This window comes from Sorex araneus, chromosome 4 (assembly GCF_027595985.1).
Source record: "Sorex araneus isolate mSorAra2 chromosome 4, mSorAra2.pri, whole genome shotgun sequence".
Lineage (NCBI taxonomy): Eukaryota > Metazoa > Chordata > Mammalia > Eulipotyphla > Soricidae > Sorex > Sorex araneus.
This window is the reverse complement of record NC_073305.1, coordinates 153,381,213-153,399,044: the sequence shown is the minus strand read 5'-3', so window position 1 is coordinate 153,399,044 and position 17,832 is coordinate 153,381,213. Positions and strand designations below refer to the sequence as shown.

At 36.2% G+C, this 17,832-nt stretch overlaps 1 protein-coding gene across 1 annotated transcript in view; it reads left to right on the top strand.

Moving 5' to 3' along the window:
• KIAA0408 (KIAA0408 ortholog) overlaps positions 1 to 11,717 on the top strand; it is a 45,699-nt gene extending 33,982 nt beyond the window's left edge. Inside the window, exon 6 of the mRNA XM_004613973.2 lies at positions 1,833 to 11,717. Coding sequence (XP_004614030.2) covers positions 1,833 to 2,006 — 174 coding nt within the window. The 3' untranslated portion in view covers positions 2,007 to 11,717. The remainder of the gene's footprint in view (positions 1 to 1,832) is intronic.
• The last annotated feature ends 6,115 nt before the right edge of the window (positions 11,718 to 17,832 follow it).

The following is a 17,832-nucleotide window of genomic DNA, read 5'->3' as shown; positions in this document are numbered from 1 at the left end:
AAGGGAATAAAAATTTAAATAAATTAATTCTTTAAAAGTTCCTAAAATATTATTTCACTCATGGAGATAAAAGGTAGGAATTGGAATAAAAATGAAGTTATAACAAAAATTTATTTGTATTTGTACAATTCTTAGCATTGAAATTATCTCTAAGATGGTTGTTTACTTAAGTGGTTTCCCTCTTTTTTCAGTCTATTTGTAAAACACCTTAACCTTTATAAGTGATGGGAGAAAAAAAAACAAGCTGACTAGATTGATACTTATAATGAGCTATCAGCAGACTTTTGCCGTGCATGTGTGACACCCTGGTTCAACCACCATTACTGCTAAAAGAAAACAGAAAGGAAAAGAAAAGTACAATAAAGAACTATTTATAAATCCCTTTTTAACCATAATTTACAGACAGAACTTGTAAGGTTACTTAGCATAATAATTTGCTAGTGTTTAAAAAATTCTTAGTTTTGTATACTGCAATGCTTGTGTGCTGCAATTTTTAATTATTCAGGCTGTCTACTAGTATAGAAATGTTTCTGTGTGGTTTATTAAACCTTATAAAATGTGTCTTCATTCATATCACTAGAAAATTTACTTGCCTCTCGACAAAGTATAGTTAATGATGATACTTTGGCAGTTATCTGTTTTAAGGTGTGCTCACAAATACTTGTAAGTGTTGCTTGAGATGGAAGTAGAAACATGTATAAGATGACCAGCTTAATTTTCAATGTCTAACAATAAACACTGTTTTCTGTTTACTATTTTTTGTATTGACTGGGGTTTGTTTGCTTCTTTGTTTTTTGATAGTGATGGGATTGACCTCAGGGCCTCACACATGCACGACTGAGCTCAACAGGTGAACCTCATTCTCAGCCTCTAACATTAATTGAGATTTGAAAGGAGTCTTCTACTATTGATTATTAGGAATAGTTACCTAATTTACTCCCAAGGAGAAAATATAAAATATGAGAGTGCAAAGAGACAGAAATCATAGGTTACTGTCATAGAATTGGAGTCCAACCACATTGCCTGTCTCAGATGAAAGAGCACAACTTTACTTAAAAAGTCAATAAAAATAAGAGTAAAAATAAGTATGCAATGTATTATGATGGCTTTTAAATTTTAATTCCATTTTTATCATTTAATATAAAAAGAAAAACAAGAGAACTAAGAGGAAAGAGACAGATAAGAATGTTAACCCTCCAAAAATGCTTAATGTAGATAGCAATCCTGCAGCAATTGGAATAAAGTATTATGTTAATAATAACTTTGAAGAATTTAATAGTGATAGTAGTTCTTAGTGTCATTATCTCAAATCTATCTTAATATAGTGTCACTATATTAAATTTCTAAAGTTCTTAAGAAAACATCAGATTAATCATTTGATAGTTTTGTTTTACTTTTTGTTTGTGACCTCTAAAAGTATAATGTAAATGAGGTCAATATCTTTTGTATTTTCAACATAACACCAAAAATATCCTAAAATCATTCTAAGGTATGTCTGTAGCTTTGTAATATCAAATCAGGATTATCTAACATGAACACTTGAGTCCAGAAACAATCATATGCTCTCAAAAAAAAGATAATGCATTAAAATTGCCAGTTATATTAAAATTTTGTGTAAAAGTCTTTATAAGATTATCAAATATCATAGTTCATGTAAACAAATTTCATTGATTGCAACTAAAATCACAGATATTAGACAAATACATAAACTTTTAGTCTTAGATGCTTTTCTTGCTTAAAAATATGATTATACATTAATGTTAGGTTCCATCATTTACTAAGTCCAATTTTGGTGCTTGCATAGTGAACTGAATGTCTTCCTTTGTTCATAGGACTCCATGATTGTGAAATCCTTACATGGAAAAGGGTTTTCCCGACCTGCTAGACCAGCTAATCGTCGTCTCCCTTCCAGATGGGCATCTAGATCTCCATCAGCACCCCCTGCCTTGCGGAGAACAGCCCACAGTTACACAATTTCTCTGCAACCTGAAGCTTCGATGGTCTGAGTCTCTAGTCTGGATTGCAAAGATTACAAAAGTCCTAATTGCCAAAAAGAGCCTTCTGAGTGTTTACAACAAGTACTTTATCTTTCAAGATCACTGGGACAATTGAAATCTTAACTTCCCATCAGTCTTCAGTGTTTTTAATCTCTGGAATTACTATTTTTCTCTTTTTTTTAATTTCTTAGATCAGAATTTTTGATGCCATCTTCATTAATTTGACAATATGATTTAATTGAAACAGTGTACTATATTGTATATTATAACTTTCTTGCTAAAGGCAGAAAGCAAGGTTATGTGCATGGCTATGTATCTTAAGTGCATGTATTGAGATAGAAAGCATCTTAGTATGTATTTAGTTCGATAAGAAAAACCTATGTGCTAGTATTGACATTGAAATTATAACATGTATACCTTATATTCTTTGTGTGTATTTAAAAATTTTGAAAATATACAGTACTGTTTATATTTTGTATACCTTTTAACAGGTATCCGTTTAAAGCATTGAGGTACACATATTAACTCACCACTTCCTTGATCCCAACTACATTGAAAAATAGGAATTATACACATAGCTAATATTATGTATTTCCATATACAACTCATAGTTTCTTAACCCATTAAGGTTAAACTAAAACCATTGATGTCTTTATTCACTCCTTTAACCAATTAATATTGAATAATTTTAACAGATAAGCTTTCTAAAGCAAAGATCAAATGTTCCTGGAACATTTTATATGTCATTTGGTAGTCCATTATGGCTTTAATTATATACTTATCCTCAACCAGAATTGTGTGACTGCCTTACAGATGTGACTAAATAATGTTTTTACTTTATTGACGTTAGTAACAAACATTCCTTAAATATCAAGGAATGCAAAAAGAAATCCAATTATATTGAATGTTTTGTTGTTAAAATTGTAGTAAGTTTGTACTTAAACTACTTTATTTTGCGTCAGACATATTTAATGGAAAGTCATTTAATTTTTTCCAACTTCTAACCCTTTCCTTACAATTAGGAGAAAAAAGACTGATTCACTTTTTTATTTAACACAGAGGATCAGGAACGATAATTCCTTGAGAGCTGAATTCTAACATATTTCTCATAGTGTGCTGCATTAAAAAGCCTTAAACTAAACTTTGGCATCCATGAGTAAGGTCTGAAAACATATTTTGGTTGCAGTTTGCATGCAGTGAAAACATAAAAACTATTGAAAATTGACAAAAATGTGAATGTTGGGGTACTTGGAATTTAACAAGGAAAAGGAAATTTTGCTTTCCATTGTCTTTATATAGAAACAACTATATTGTTGGATGGTATTTCTATCTAAGGTTCTATATTACCATCAGAAAGACTAAACATTCTTATGGCAAAAAAATATTAAAGGAGAAATTCTTATCATATATTCTAATTATTTAGGTAATTTCACTTCCTTATAGACCATGACTTGAGATAAGACAAACAATGTTTAAATTCCGGACTGCCTTAAAAGGCTCAGTACTGTTGCTCAGTAATGGACAGCTTCATACTTTACAACTAGGAAAGGTGTCAGGAGTTGTGCTGAATTAAATGACTAGAATCTAGATTTGATGCAGATGATATGAAGGGCTCAAAATCCACTGTTTTAATTCTTGAGTTTTCTACAACTCTTCTTTTCACATAGGAAGACTATGAGAGAAAGGAATCTAGACTTGGGTCATCACACTCATTATTTTGCAGGTGGTAGCTTGTGGCAGAAATTGGACCCTTTGAGGAAGATATTGCCATGTATATCTGGAATTATGGGAAAAACTGAGAACTGGGCATCATATCTGTTCAGTTAATCAGTGTATCTTACATAGTCTGATATGAAGCTGTATCTACAAGTCAAAGTCTTAAGGATCTCTTTTAACATGTGAAATTCCTGAATTGACCCAATAGGTACTAGACTATAATTTTTAGTAATAGGGATTGGCAGTCTGGAGACCTTAGTGAAACAAAATATTTGATGATTAGGGAAGTTTGGAAGTAGTGACACTTATGGATACCCCAGTGGACTGGTCCTGTTGGGTAGTTATGTTAGTTCCTTAGGCCTTGTCTTTGTTATCTAAAAATTAAAAGGGTTATATTGTAAGGCTTCACAATGATAAATTGCTTGTTCAATAACCATTTGAATGAGACAGTAGGACACATTTTAACATCTTACATTGACTAAAACCAGAATGTTAGAGTTAAGAGAAAATAATCTAGTCCAACTCCTTGATTTTTGCTAAACGGATGAAGCTAAAAAAGAGATTACTTGAATGTTCTGTTTTATCTTTTTAAATGTTTTATAATTTTTAATGGAAAAACTATCAGGTAAATGGAAAATATCCTTGAAAAATATTTTTGATGTAATGTGATTTTTAACCAGTAGTTTTTGTACTTCACATAGGCATTCTCTTCCCCTGAACCTGCCTTCATTATGCCATCATTGCTGAATATAAGGAATTTGTAAATACTTTAGAAATTATTGGATGAGAAACAATTGTGTTAATAGACACTTTCCCAAGCAGACTTTGGTGGGGGAATCTTCTGTTAATCATCTGAGAATTATTGACACTATTCACTTGAGAAAGAAATCAGAATGAGGCAAAGAAGAATGTTTTGGTTTTGTGTCTTTTGTATGCATTTGTGTGTGATGCATCTGCACATATTAACACACACAGTTCTTACACAAATTCTCTCTACAGTAAGTACTTAAGATATGTTCTTAGGAACTGTAATTTTAAGCAAAATGACAATGAGAAATGAGAGCCTTGGATAATATAATTTTCTTCGGCATTGGCTAGGATTTTTTAAATCTCATCAACTTTATAACGAAACAAGGTGAATGAACTGATACTCAACTAAAAAAGAATATTTGAGAACCTACTGTTTTGCTTATGTCCAAAACTAAATATACAAATGTTTTTCTTAATTGACTTTGCTAAAACTTATTTAAATCTTTTTATGTAAACAATGATTATGACCAGATATTATCATAAAAAGATGATTTACTTTTTACAGAGAGGATTTAGTCAGGCTATGTGTCAACAAGAGCAAATATCTGGATCTGAAAAAGAGAATCTACTTCTTAGAAATAATTTTCAAATACTTTTAAATATAATTGCTGATAAACCACTACTTGATATTGACATCTCCTTCACCCATTGGAAACTATCAAATAAAATAGGTGTGGAAATACTGCCTGTGGCATTTGTATACATTAAAAACATTTTAATATTTCTTTATTTTTTTTGGTAGTTACCTCCAGTCAAGCTGAGAATTTTATAAGGTCTAAACTAAAATATGTACACAGTTCAACCTAGTTTTGCCCAAATATCTTGAGAGTAGAATCTGAAAGCCAAGTTTGCCTGAATTTCTGCACCTGGCCATACACACTCTTACCTTGTTTCTCATAAACTGACATGAATTCTCTTCTCACATAACTGCTAGTTTAGTCGATGTTTTGTTCAAATAGACAATAATTCTTTGCATATTTTTTTATTTACATGATGAAATTACCTAACATTTTTAGGCAGATTTAAATTTCCATTATGAAATAATGTCGTTTACATTTCTGCTTTTTGTTTTGCGTTTTTTGTTTGTTTGTTTGTTTGTTTGTTTGGGGACCATATGTGGAGGTGCTCAAGGGCCCCTCCCACCTGTGTGCATGTGAGTCTCTCCAAGCAGCTTTCAGGGGACCAGGCAGTGTTATGGATCTAGCCCAGGCCCCCTGCATGCAAAGCCTGAATTAAATCCAGCTATATCTTCAGTCTCTGCATATTTCTTCTTAATTAGAAAGTACCTTTAACAATTTATAAGTATGATTATTTTTGTTTACTATGTCCCTTCAAGAACTAGGCTTCATAAAGTAAAACAAATACTTTTAAATATTAGCGTGAAGAACCTTAGGAAATGCTGAAGATGACTTTTACTCCATAATATTTGCTGTTTAAATGTTTCTTATTATAGGGAATAATTATTGTTTTGGTGATGAAAAGTTCATAGTGTTTGAAATCAGATAGATATTGCTGATCTTTAAAAATCCAGAAGGTAATATTGATAAATGCCAAGGAATTGGGAGAGGGGTAATTCTGTACATGGAAAGTGATGATGGAGTCCAGAAATGAGGGAAAAGTCTAGAAAGGAGATTCCTTATAAATCGATCAGAACCATCGCATTTGCAGAAAGAAGCTGAAACAAAGAAATCTATGTGACTGCAATGGTCACAGGAATGGGGACCAAGCCTAGGTACCTAGAGCAGTCTTGCATCCCTACATTTCTATGTACTTCTTCGACTTGAAGGTTTACAAAATTTGTTGATATTCTTTGACTTGTTTATTTCTTAAAAGTTAAGGCAGCCATTATGATTTCTAACTACAGAGAGAAATTAAGTAGCCAAAATAAGAGAGTACAGATTTCCCTAGAAAATAGTTTTCTAGGTAACTCTTAAGCTTTTTAAAACTAGTTCCTTTCTCAAAGAGCAAGAGGAAGATAAAGAGTGAATGAAATGGTTTATTTTGCCTTCATTGATAATTTTTCTTAATTTTATATTTCAATGATAATAAACAAATGACAATTTTTATTATTTCAAGAGATAGTCTTGAGATGTCATGAAGAAGATTCTATCAAAACATTTTAACTTTTGATGTCTATGCTCAGATTTCATATAAAGAGTGATTATAAATAAAGATGTCTGAGATGAAACCAAAATGTCCCAGTAAGTATCCAAATCAATCATTCTATAGTGTCTCCCAAATCTTAACAATATTAATCTTTGGAAGAATAACTGAACATTTTGGTGCCATATAACAAATTTATTACAGAATAAATTAAAGAATTAGAACATGCAGCTACCAAAAAAGCAATCACTTTATATCAATGTTTTTTAAAAGGCTTTACTCTGATTATTTATTCATGCAATTTTATAAATCATTAAAACAATTTAATTCAGCTATTTGGAATCTGTATATTTTTTCCTACATAATGTTATCAAATTACATCAAAGTAATAACAAAATATGTCACCTGATAGTTTTAATATCTTTTTGCAAGAAATTTTGTTTGTATTCTCTTAACTAGTGATATCTGAAGTGCGATAGTTGATTTTCAATAAAAACCAAAGAAGCATTTAAATTATTTTTAAAATTGCATATAGAAATTAAAGGTCCCATAGTCTCTATACACTAAAATTCAGGAAGTATAAACTATAGAGAGTATAGGAGTTGGGCATTTGCCTTGCATGTAGCCAACCTGGACCAAGCTGCAAGTACTGAAGCGAACATTCTTGGCTTCAAAAATTATAGGGAATGCCGTAAGACCACTTGGAAGAGTTCCCTCCCCTCCCTATGCAAAATCATGACTTGAGTCTTTGGAAATATTCTTCTAGGAAATCCCAAGAAGAAAGTTGCTGAGACTTAGCATACCATTTCCTTGTGGTTCAGCCCAGCAATTCAAAGCCGAATGAGTTGAGAAGGTATCCAACTTGGCAAAAGGAAATGTTCCGTTTCCCCAGGCAAATCAAGGACCCAGAAAAGCAGGTTGGGGAAAAATAAAGAGTTCAAGGAAGGAAAGTGGTGAAAGCAAGATACTAGATGAAGAAACCCAGTCATGGAAAGTAGCATAAAGGAAAGTTAAGAATCATAACTGAAGACCAAATGGGAAATTTTCCCTGGTGTTAGGAATGAAGAGATGTTCACCAACACATAATATCTTCACTGAGTTGCGAATCATGATGACTGGGTAGTGAAGTGAGAGACTTATTTTTAAGCAACAAGGAGTATAACTACCATGAAGCTAAAAAGGGATAAAGGACTTGAACTCACATTTTGTGTTTTCAGATGCTATTCTGCCATATTGCCTGGCAGAGTATTAGTCTATTAGACATGACCTCTGGTTTCTGGTTTACATTCTCAGCCTGAACTCTGCACAAAATTATCTCCTTAATTGCTGTTTTGTTGTTGCCAACAGGCCAAGGAGCTCTCTCACTTTGCTTCTGTTTTTCTAAGAACACTGCAAATGGTCCCCTGAGCACCTCTTGGAGTGGTTCCTTAGTACAGAGCCAGGAGTAAGCCCTGAGTATTGCCAAGAGTACTTGATGTAACCAAGAGTGGCCCCAAAACCAAAATAATTAAAATAGAAAATAAAAATCAGGCAAAGTTGATGAAGTGTGCATTCTTGTCCCATCTACCTTTCTTTTATTATCATCTTCTTGTGACTGGAGTAGAATAATTGCATGTAGATGTTCTGATATGTAAAATAAAACATCTGTGCTTTCAAGTCTCAGACCGCTGGGGCAGAGTTAGATATCTGAATATGACATTTTTCTCCCGTGAAAATTAAAAATAGGCAAATAATGAGAGTCAGCTATATATTCTAGCTCACCCTGAAGAACTTAGAAATGATGTACAATTCATGTAAATAATGTGGGTGAGCATATATCATAGAGCCCCAAATGCATCTCAAAATATAATCTCAAAGAAAAATAAAGGTAATGTAATTGTAACTAGAGGAAGTGAAATGTTATCAGCTCTGAACTCTGTCTGAACAGAATGCAGATGGGCTGAATGGAGTCCAGGGAAGTAGCCACAAGAAGACTATTCGGTGTTGACCCGTTGCTCCCCTGTGGAAAGGCCCAGGTCTCTGAACGTGAAATTTCTGCCTACGGATATACTACACTGTATCACAACTTGCTCTTGTTTTCTCAACACCAACAAGTATACTTAGGATCATTTTGGTTTTGATCCCCAGCACCACATATCGTCCCCATATGCCAGGAGTGATCCCTGAGCCCAGGAGTAAGCTCTGAGCACTGCTGGGCATGGTTCGAAACCCCAAAATAAATGCATAACATAGATCGATATCTTCAAAAGTATTCTGGGTATTTTTATAGAGACTACATTGAATAATATTTAGAGTACTTTGGGTAAGATTATCATTTTGATAATATTCTTCCAAATACATGAACAGGGATATGTTTTCATTTCTTCTTGTCCTCTTTTAATAGTGCTTTTTACCTTTTATTGTATAAGTCTTTCTCCTCTTTTGTTCAGTTTTTCCCAGGTACTTGATTTTCTGAGGAACAATTTTGAATGGGATTTTAAAAAATTTCCTTCTCTTCTTTTTTATTATTTATACAAATATCTCCACATTGATTTTGTAGCCTACCAATTTATTGTATTAGTCTATTGCTTCTAGGATTTTTATTTGAGAGGTTCTTAGGATTTTCTAGGTGAAAGTATTATGTCTGCAAATAGTGAGTCTAACTTTTGTCTCTCCTGATCTGGATGACCTTATTACCTAATTGCTCATGGTAAGGACCTTCAATACTATATTAAATTCTAAAGGTGAAAAAGATGAGAGCCTTATTTTTCCCTAATCCCAAACCACAACATAAAGCTGTGCTAATCAAAACAGTGTGGTGCTGGAATAAGATTAGACTTTCAGACCAGTGGAATATAATAGAGAATTTAAAGATAGATATTAAGGTATTATGGACAGTCTTCATAAAGGAACAAAAAGTATGAAGTGGAGCAAGGAAATTCTCTTCACCAAATGAAGTTGAGAAAACTGGTGAGTTATCACTGTATCACTGACATCCTGTTGCTCGTTGATTTGCTCGAGCGGGCACTAGTAACGTCTCTATTATGAGACTTGTTGTTACTGTTTTTGGCATGTCGATACTCCATGGGTAGCTTGCTAGGATCTGCTGTGTGGGCGAAATACTCTCAGTAGCTTGCTGGGCTCTCCGAGAGTGGCGGAGGAATCGAACCCAGGCCAGCTGTATGCAAGGCAAATGCCCTACTCACTGTGCTATTGTTCCAGTCCAAATGCAATAAAATATATTAAAGCCCACGTTCTACACCATGAACAAAATTCAAAGCAAAATGGATTGAATACCTTGATATCAGACCTGAATTAATTGATTACATTGAGGAAAAACAGGTAAAACACTTCATGACATTGATTTTACAGATATCTTCAATGATTCAATGATTCATAGGCAGCAAACAGAAGCAAAGATAAGCAAGTGAAACTATATCAAACTTAGGGGTTTCTGCACCTCAAAAGAAATGATGTTCGTTAAAAAAAGGCACCCAACAGAAAGCGAAAAAATATTTGCCACCACTCATTAAATAAATGGTTGATAGTCAAGGCATATAAACCATTACAGAACTTAATAAAAGAAAAAAACTACAACAAACCCCAACAAAATTTGGGGGAGAAGATGAAAAGAAACTTTCTCAAAGAAGATATACAAATACCAAAATGTATACAGCACCTATCATCAGGAAAATGCAAATCAAACAATGGGATTCCAATCTCACATCACTAAGATTGACACACATTACAAAGAACAAAAACAACCAGTATTGGGGTGGACTGGGGAGAAAGAGAGACCCTCGTTTGTTGCAAAATATCAGTTGGGCTCAATTCCTGGCACCCCATTTGGTTCCCTAAGCCTCCAGGAGTGATTCTCAAGCACAGAGTCAGGAATAAGCTCTGAGCACTCGTTGGTGTAGAACAAAAACAAACAACCAAAAAAGAATGTCAACTTGTCCTGTCTTTTTGGAAGATGGTTTGACATTTCTCAAAAAACTAGGAATTGGCTTCCATATGACCTCGCATTTCCACTCCTTAGCACCTACCCCAAGGGCCAAAATACTCTTCAGAAAAGACATCTGCATTCATGTTCATAGCCAAATTGTGTTTTTATATAGAGTTATACCACATTCTGTTCATTCTTTTATTAGCTAGAATACTGGGTGGTTTTAGTTTGGAATCTAGTATATAGAATGCTGCTAAGAACATTGAGATATTAGTTTTTCTGAGACTATGCTTTCATTTTACTTAATACTTAGGAGTAGACCTTCATCTCTTATCAAATTGTTATTACTAGGGTTTGAGGCTTGAACCACACCCAACAGTGCTCAGGGATTACTCTTGACTCTGCTCAGCTATGACTCTTGGCGATGCTGGGGATTACATGGGGTGCCAGGGATCAAACCCAGGTTGACCCCTGTACTAGAGCTCTAGCTTCCCCCCAAAGTTATTACTATAAGGATATTTTATTTTAGTTATCTTATTGGATATTAAATGGCTGTTGTATATTGTCATATATAATAACCATATAGATAATGTCATTATGATATATGTATGATCTTATTGGATAAGAAATGGCATATTGGTGCCATATTTTATTTTCCTAATGACATGAAGCATCCTTTTATCTATTTCTTGGTCATTTGGATATCTTCACTGGAGAACTGCCAATTCAATTTTTCTCCCAAAGTTTTGTTGTGTTTTGTTGTCTTTCATTGTTGATTTGTAATGTTTGGGGTTTTTTACATATTCTAGACTCACTCCCTAGTCATGTATATAATATGTCATTGTTTTCTCTAATTGTGAATGCTGTCTTTTAATTTTCTTAATGCTATTCTCTGAAGCACAACAGTTTTTAATTTTCATGAGGTCAAATTTATATATTTTTTCACTTGTAATTTTGGTGTCCCAACTAGAAATGCATTGCCTAAGATCATTTAAAAATTATTCCTATATTTTTAATAAGGATTCATTTGTTTTAGCTCTTACAATTTGTTTCATTATGTGTTTTAATTAACTTCTATATATGGCATAAGAAAGGGGGCGATATTTTGTTTGTGGACACAAATTTCACCACAATTACTAATAAAAATGTATTGGCCAAATATATAATGGCTATTTTAGTACTCAATTCATGTCACTACCGCATACTCTTGTTTATAATAGTGTTATGATAAGTTTCTGGGATGCTTATTTCCATACAAATGCTTGTTTGTATTTCCATACAAAGTTTAGAGTCAAATTATCAATTCCCACAGATACTCCAATTTCTGCAAAAGGATAAAGCAGTTGGAGTATCTATGGGAATTGTCAATTGAACAATTTGGAAATTACTGTCATCTTTTTATTATTATACTTTTTCACCCATAAGCAAGAGATATATTTCTATATACTAATCCTTCTATCTTTTGGTAATGTTTTCTAGCTTGCACTATACACCAGAAGTTCTTTTGTTAAAATCAGTTCAAAATATGTAATTATTTTGATGCCATTGTATATGGAATGATATTATTTTAACATTGTTCATAACCATAGAAGTAAAATTTATTTTTGTATATTGATCTTTTAACATGAAGTCTTACTAAATTCATTTATTTATTAGTGCTAATGATTTATTAGTACATTAATAGTGTCTTTTTTAGGATTTTCTACAAGTAAGATCATGTCATCTGCCAATAGTTATATTCTTCTACTTCAATTTTGATGTCCTTTATTTCTTCTACTCTTTTATTTGGCTTGGTTGGAACATCTATAAAATTGAATAGAAGTTGCAAGAAAAAGCAGACGGTTTTATTTTATTCATAAAAAGAATAAGTAATTATTTTATAGAACTACTTATTGTGTGTTTTATAGAACTCTTCTATCACTTAAAATTATTTCCTTTTTCCACTTGAGTGTGTTTAATATGAAAGGTGGTTGACTTTTCATAAATACTTTCTTTAATTCTATTGAAATGATCATGTAATTTTAGTTTCTTATTCTATCTATGTGATGTAAATTTTATAATATATTTTATATAATTATGCAAATTTTATGTGTTAAACAACCTTAGATTCTTGTGATAAATCCTAATTGATCATGGTGTAAAAACCATTTTTCATTTTTTTAGATTCTTAATGCTATTTACTATTTAATTTATATGTTGTAAAAATGTTTTAAAAGCAAATCACCTTTTAACAATATCTTTTCCCTCTGTATACAAACCACTTTATATGTTCCTGTCTTCAGCCTGCTGATAGTTTATTTTTGAGAAGCTTTATATCTATAGTTATATAAGGATAGGTCTATAGTTTTCTTTTTTTTTTTTGCTTTTTGGGTCACACCTGGCGATGCACAGGGGTTACTCCTGGCTCTGCACTCAGGAATTACCCCTGGGGGTGCTCAGGGGACCATATGGGATGCTGGGATTCGAACCCGGGTTGGCCGCGTGCAAGGCAAACGCCCTACCCGCTGTGCTATCACTCCAGCCCCTATAGTTTTCTTTTGTGTGAAGTCTTCCAATAGTTTTGAGGACACAATGATGATACTGGACTCATACAATGAAATCTGAAATGTTTTCCCATACAAACATCAATTTCTTAAGAATCAATTATTTTGATATACTTGTACTCAGTAGAATTCACTAGTAGAATCATCTGCTCCAAAACTTATGAAGAAAAAACAGAAATCAAACAATTTTTTAAAATACAAACTTTCAAGTAAGATTTATATTACAGAAAACTTTTTTGAGTCTATAATATGCCACAGAGAGCTTGCCAGGCTCTGCGTGCAGGCAGGATGCTCTCGGTACCTTGCCAGTTTCTCTTAGAGGGAGAATTAGGCTATAAGAGGTTGCTCGGCCACTAATGTTGATGCAGGCTTCCAGGAGCATTGTTTTATAGTCTCTGGATCTTGGTCGTTGATGGGATGACATGGCACAGGGGGCAGTTTGTAGGTGTGACTGCCAAGCTACTGGAAAATGGGAGGCTCTGGGTAGAGGAGACCGAGTTACTATGCGAGCAGGCTTGGAGATCTCAGTCCTGGATCCCGCACACCTGGGTTCCTCTGCCGGTGTGGAGAGGGGCTTTGAGCAGGGCTGTGGCTGGGTTCTGGAGATCTTCGTCTGCCTGGGCTCTGCTTGGAGTGGGGAGGGAAACTCAACCTGCTCCTTTCCGAGGGGCCCTGGTGAAGACAGCCAGGCACAGGGGCAAGAGACTGCGTCACTCTCTTCCGAAAGTGTTATTTTATAGTCTCTGGACATTGGCCATTGGTGGGATTACATGGCACAGAGGGCAGCTTGTGGGTGTGACTGCTAAGCTACTGGAAAATGGGGGGTCTGGGTGGAGGAGACCCAGTCCCAATCTAGCAGTCTTGGCAATTGAAGCCTAAGTAGTTTTAGTGAAATGGGAAACTTTCAAACAAGAGGCAAGTGAATCTTTACTCCATATAGTGAAAGATCTTTGGCCAATTACATACCTTATTTTGGATTTGCAGTCAAATGCTCTACCATTGAGCTATATCCCCGATCTGGGCTGGAGTGATAGCACAGTGGGTAGGGCATTTGCCTTGCATGTGGCTGACCTAGGTTCAATTCCTCTGTCTCTCGAAGAGCCCAGCAAGCTACTGAGAGTATCCCACCTGCACGGTAGAGCCTGGCGAGCTACCGTGGCATACTTGATATGTCAAAAACAGTAACAACAAGTCTCACAATAGAGACGTTACTGGTGTCCACTCAGAGAAATCGATGAACAACAGCAGGACAGTGTTAGAGTGCTAATTTTGGATCTAAGTCCCCCACCCATTGGAGACTGTCTACTTATCATTCACAGGTTACATGCATCTTACTCCCAGTTTTCAGAGTTAGCATCTGGGAGAAGGGGCAAGCCCAATGGCTCACAGTCCCATTGTGAATCCCTGAGCGAGGTACGGCTTGCATCTCTTAGTAGTTCCCATACTGTTTCCCTGCATCCTGGTTTGTACCTGACTCTATTCACTAGTGAAGTTTTGTAACTGTGACATCCCTTAATCTCAAAATGGAGATTTTTGCTAGTAACTGTGGACAGCTGTCTGGAAGCAGAACTGCACACAGTGCTAACCATCATGGAACATCGCCCAGCTCCTGCTGCTTTGATCCTGCCGGGCCAGGGTGGCTTGTGGGCATCCCAGGCAGGACAGCAAGTTCTCAATGGGAAACTGAGACGTCACATTGAGCACCACTGGGTTGACCCTCAAGCTGCCTGCAGAACATGATGTCAGTGATGTACTCCTCAAGGGGGTCTGTGTTCGGTTTTGGTTCACACTATCTATGTTAAGTCCCTAGTGGGACTTCAGGCTACACTGATCTAGTGGAGCTGAATCAAAGAGGAGGCCACTGTGACCCTAAACAAGGATAGCAAGAAACATCGAGTGGAGGAAGTTCAGGGCTTCCTACCTGAGTTCCACAGGCCTACTCCCCAAGGGACATTTGGGGCAAGATTGGCTAAAGAATTAACCGTTAGCAAAACATTTTAGTGAGAGCTGTAAAGGTTTTTAAAGAATATAACTGTTTAGAAATGGACATAACAGAGAACTTCCAAAGACAGACTGTCTGGCTTGTATCATTTTAGAGGGTCTGTTTGTTTTCCTTTTTTTTTTTTGAGGAAGTATTATTTTAGGAATGTCATGAGTTTGAGGTTTCATGTTAGGGGTTTGGTCAGTAATGGTAACTAAGTGAGGAAGCTGTCTTTGGGGGTTTGTTTGGCTAGGATTTCTCTGCTGTCAGCTAATAGAATAGGGGAACTTGTATGAGGTTAATTTCAATTCTTCTCAGAACTGTGAAACTGACGGGACCCAGAATTGATAACAAGTTTTATCTTTTTGTACATGGGACATCTTTCATAGGGTCAGAGCTAAGCCATGAGTGCAAGGTGTAGACTTAACCACTTCACAGTTGGTGGAGGTGCAGGGAAGGGACATCAGGTCGTCTAGTTCATTTAATCAGTCCTTTGAAATCTCACCCTCCCCAAAGGTGATCAGCTGAAATATGTATGGACTGGCTACATCCGGCTACTTTCTCTCTGACCCCATGGCATAGGCTTGGCAGCTTCTCTCTGACCTCTTACCATGTCAGAGTTGATCGCAGGAAGGCAGCATTTTCCCTCCTTGATGCACATAACCAGAGAACAAGAAATACTGAGGAGACAGAGCCACTGGAATATGGCCCTTGGGAGGTCAAGCAACAGACTACAGAGCAGCAAGGGGACACAGTACTCAGACCCAAAGGAAAGGCATACAACGGTCAGGAAATCATCCTTGGCTCTGGGCGCCATCTCAGCATATCAATGGCCTTGATCCAGAGACACAGCAGTGAATCCCGGAAGACAGCAGCTCCCCAAAATCTCTCCAGACCTCATGCCAAGCCAATTTCACCGGGGCATCTCAGATGGAGAGGGTGCACCCTCTCTGCCCAGCCCAGATGAAACCCCAGTGGCCACGAGCTTCCAGAAGAAAATCCCAAGTACACAGGTTCAGGGACTAAGATTCCAGGCAACAACCATCTAGAATTTTAGAGTTCCAGAAGTGACCTCTCATGATATTCACAATAATCAATAGAAAATAAATTATCTAGCATCAGCCCCTGGCAGGCAGGCTTGAATGGTGGTGGGAAAGTTTGAAATAATGGTAGTGGGAAGGTGTAGTGGTAGTGGGATTGATTTTGAAATATTGAATGAAATCAATTAATGTCAACAATGTTATGAAAATAAAATTTAAAAAATTCATCACCCCCCAGGGGCTGGAGAAATAGCACAGTGGGTAGGGCGTTTGCCTTGCACACGGCCGACCCGGGTTCGATTCCCAGCATCCCATATGGTCCTCTGAGCACTGCCAGGTGGTAATTCCTGAGTGCAGAGCCAGGAGTAACCCCTGTGCATCGCTGGGTGTGACCCAAAAAAGCAAAAAAAAAAAATTCATCACCCCCCAAAGACATTAGAAAAAAAATCATCCTTGGGACCTGAACAGCATGAGTGACCTCATTTAGGGGTAAAGAGAGAGAGAGAGAGACCTGGACATTGGGGAGGGACCTCAAACCCCCTACTTAAAGTATACAATGAACTATAGCTTATTTCTTTCTTACAATATTCAAGGACCCATAAATAAAACCATTTCATGCTGAGGGATGTCCCCAAGGCCAGAGCAGTTGGCCAGAGAGCTGAGACAGAGTCTAAAGCCTTTGACCTAAACCACATGGACTGATAATAATAAGGCAAAGCTATGTCAGTGCTGGCAACCTGTAGTGCAACTGGCTCTTGGAGGGGTTTGACTCAACATGTCTCAACTCCACCACTAGCTCCAACCACTCAGTGGAGAACCTCTTCTCTTGGTGGGGGGGAGATGCCAGCAGCTTCCTTCTGGATCCCATAGCTTTGAGGCCACTCCCTGAGGACTTCTCCAAGGTAAGTGCCTGAACTCTGAACTCTCTGTCTGACCCAAGATCATAATTTTTAAGATGACTTGTTTTTCACACATGTGTTCTCTTGAGAGTGTAAGATTTATAAGAGTTTCTTATCAGTATATTAAAGTCAGAGTCCAAGTAAGATAGTAGAAACAAGAGGAAGAATTCAAACCTCTAATGAAAAGTCAGTGGCAGAGTTCCAGGTAAATTTTCAAAGAACAGGATGATAATGGAAGACAAGACATGACCTGGAGGTTACTTGCTCCTGATGTTTCTGCCCTGAGCACACATGATGCTACCCAGTTGGGCAGTTTATTAGAGTTGATTGTAGAATGCTAAATAAGGATTCTTCCCTTTAGGAAAGTGCTGCTTTAAATGGGATTGTAGAGAATTTAATCACCTCACTTTTACTACCCTTAGGATCACTACCAGAAATCACTGGTTATAGGAGCCATGAAACATGAAGCTTCCTCCTTTTATTATTCTCTGCTCCTGATTGAACAAAAAGGGGCCTCCAAAATACACTTGTACTTTTCCAGACATGACCATCAGCAGACCACACACAGCAAGTAGGACACCCCAAATTGCTTCTAAGATTAAACTTTTTAATTTAAAATATCTTACACACAAAAACAGCAAAATGATAGTAAATGGCATGTGGCAAGTGACTTTCTTCATATTCAAACGTTTTGTAGCCCTCTGCTTCTAAGTTCTCAGCCAGGGCCGAGTTGGCAAGAACTGCTGATGTCCTGCCCAGTAGCTGGTCTGGGCACAGGTAATGTGTGAAAAAGGAGATAATCTGGCTCTGGGCTCGCT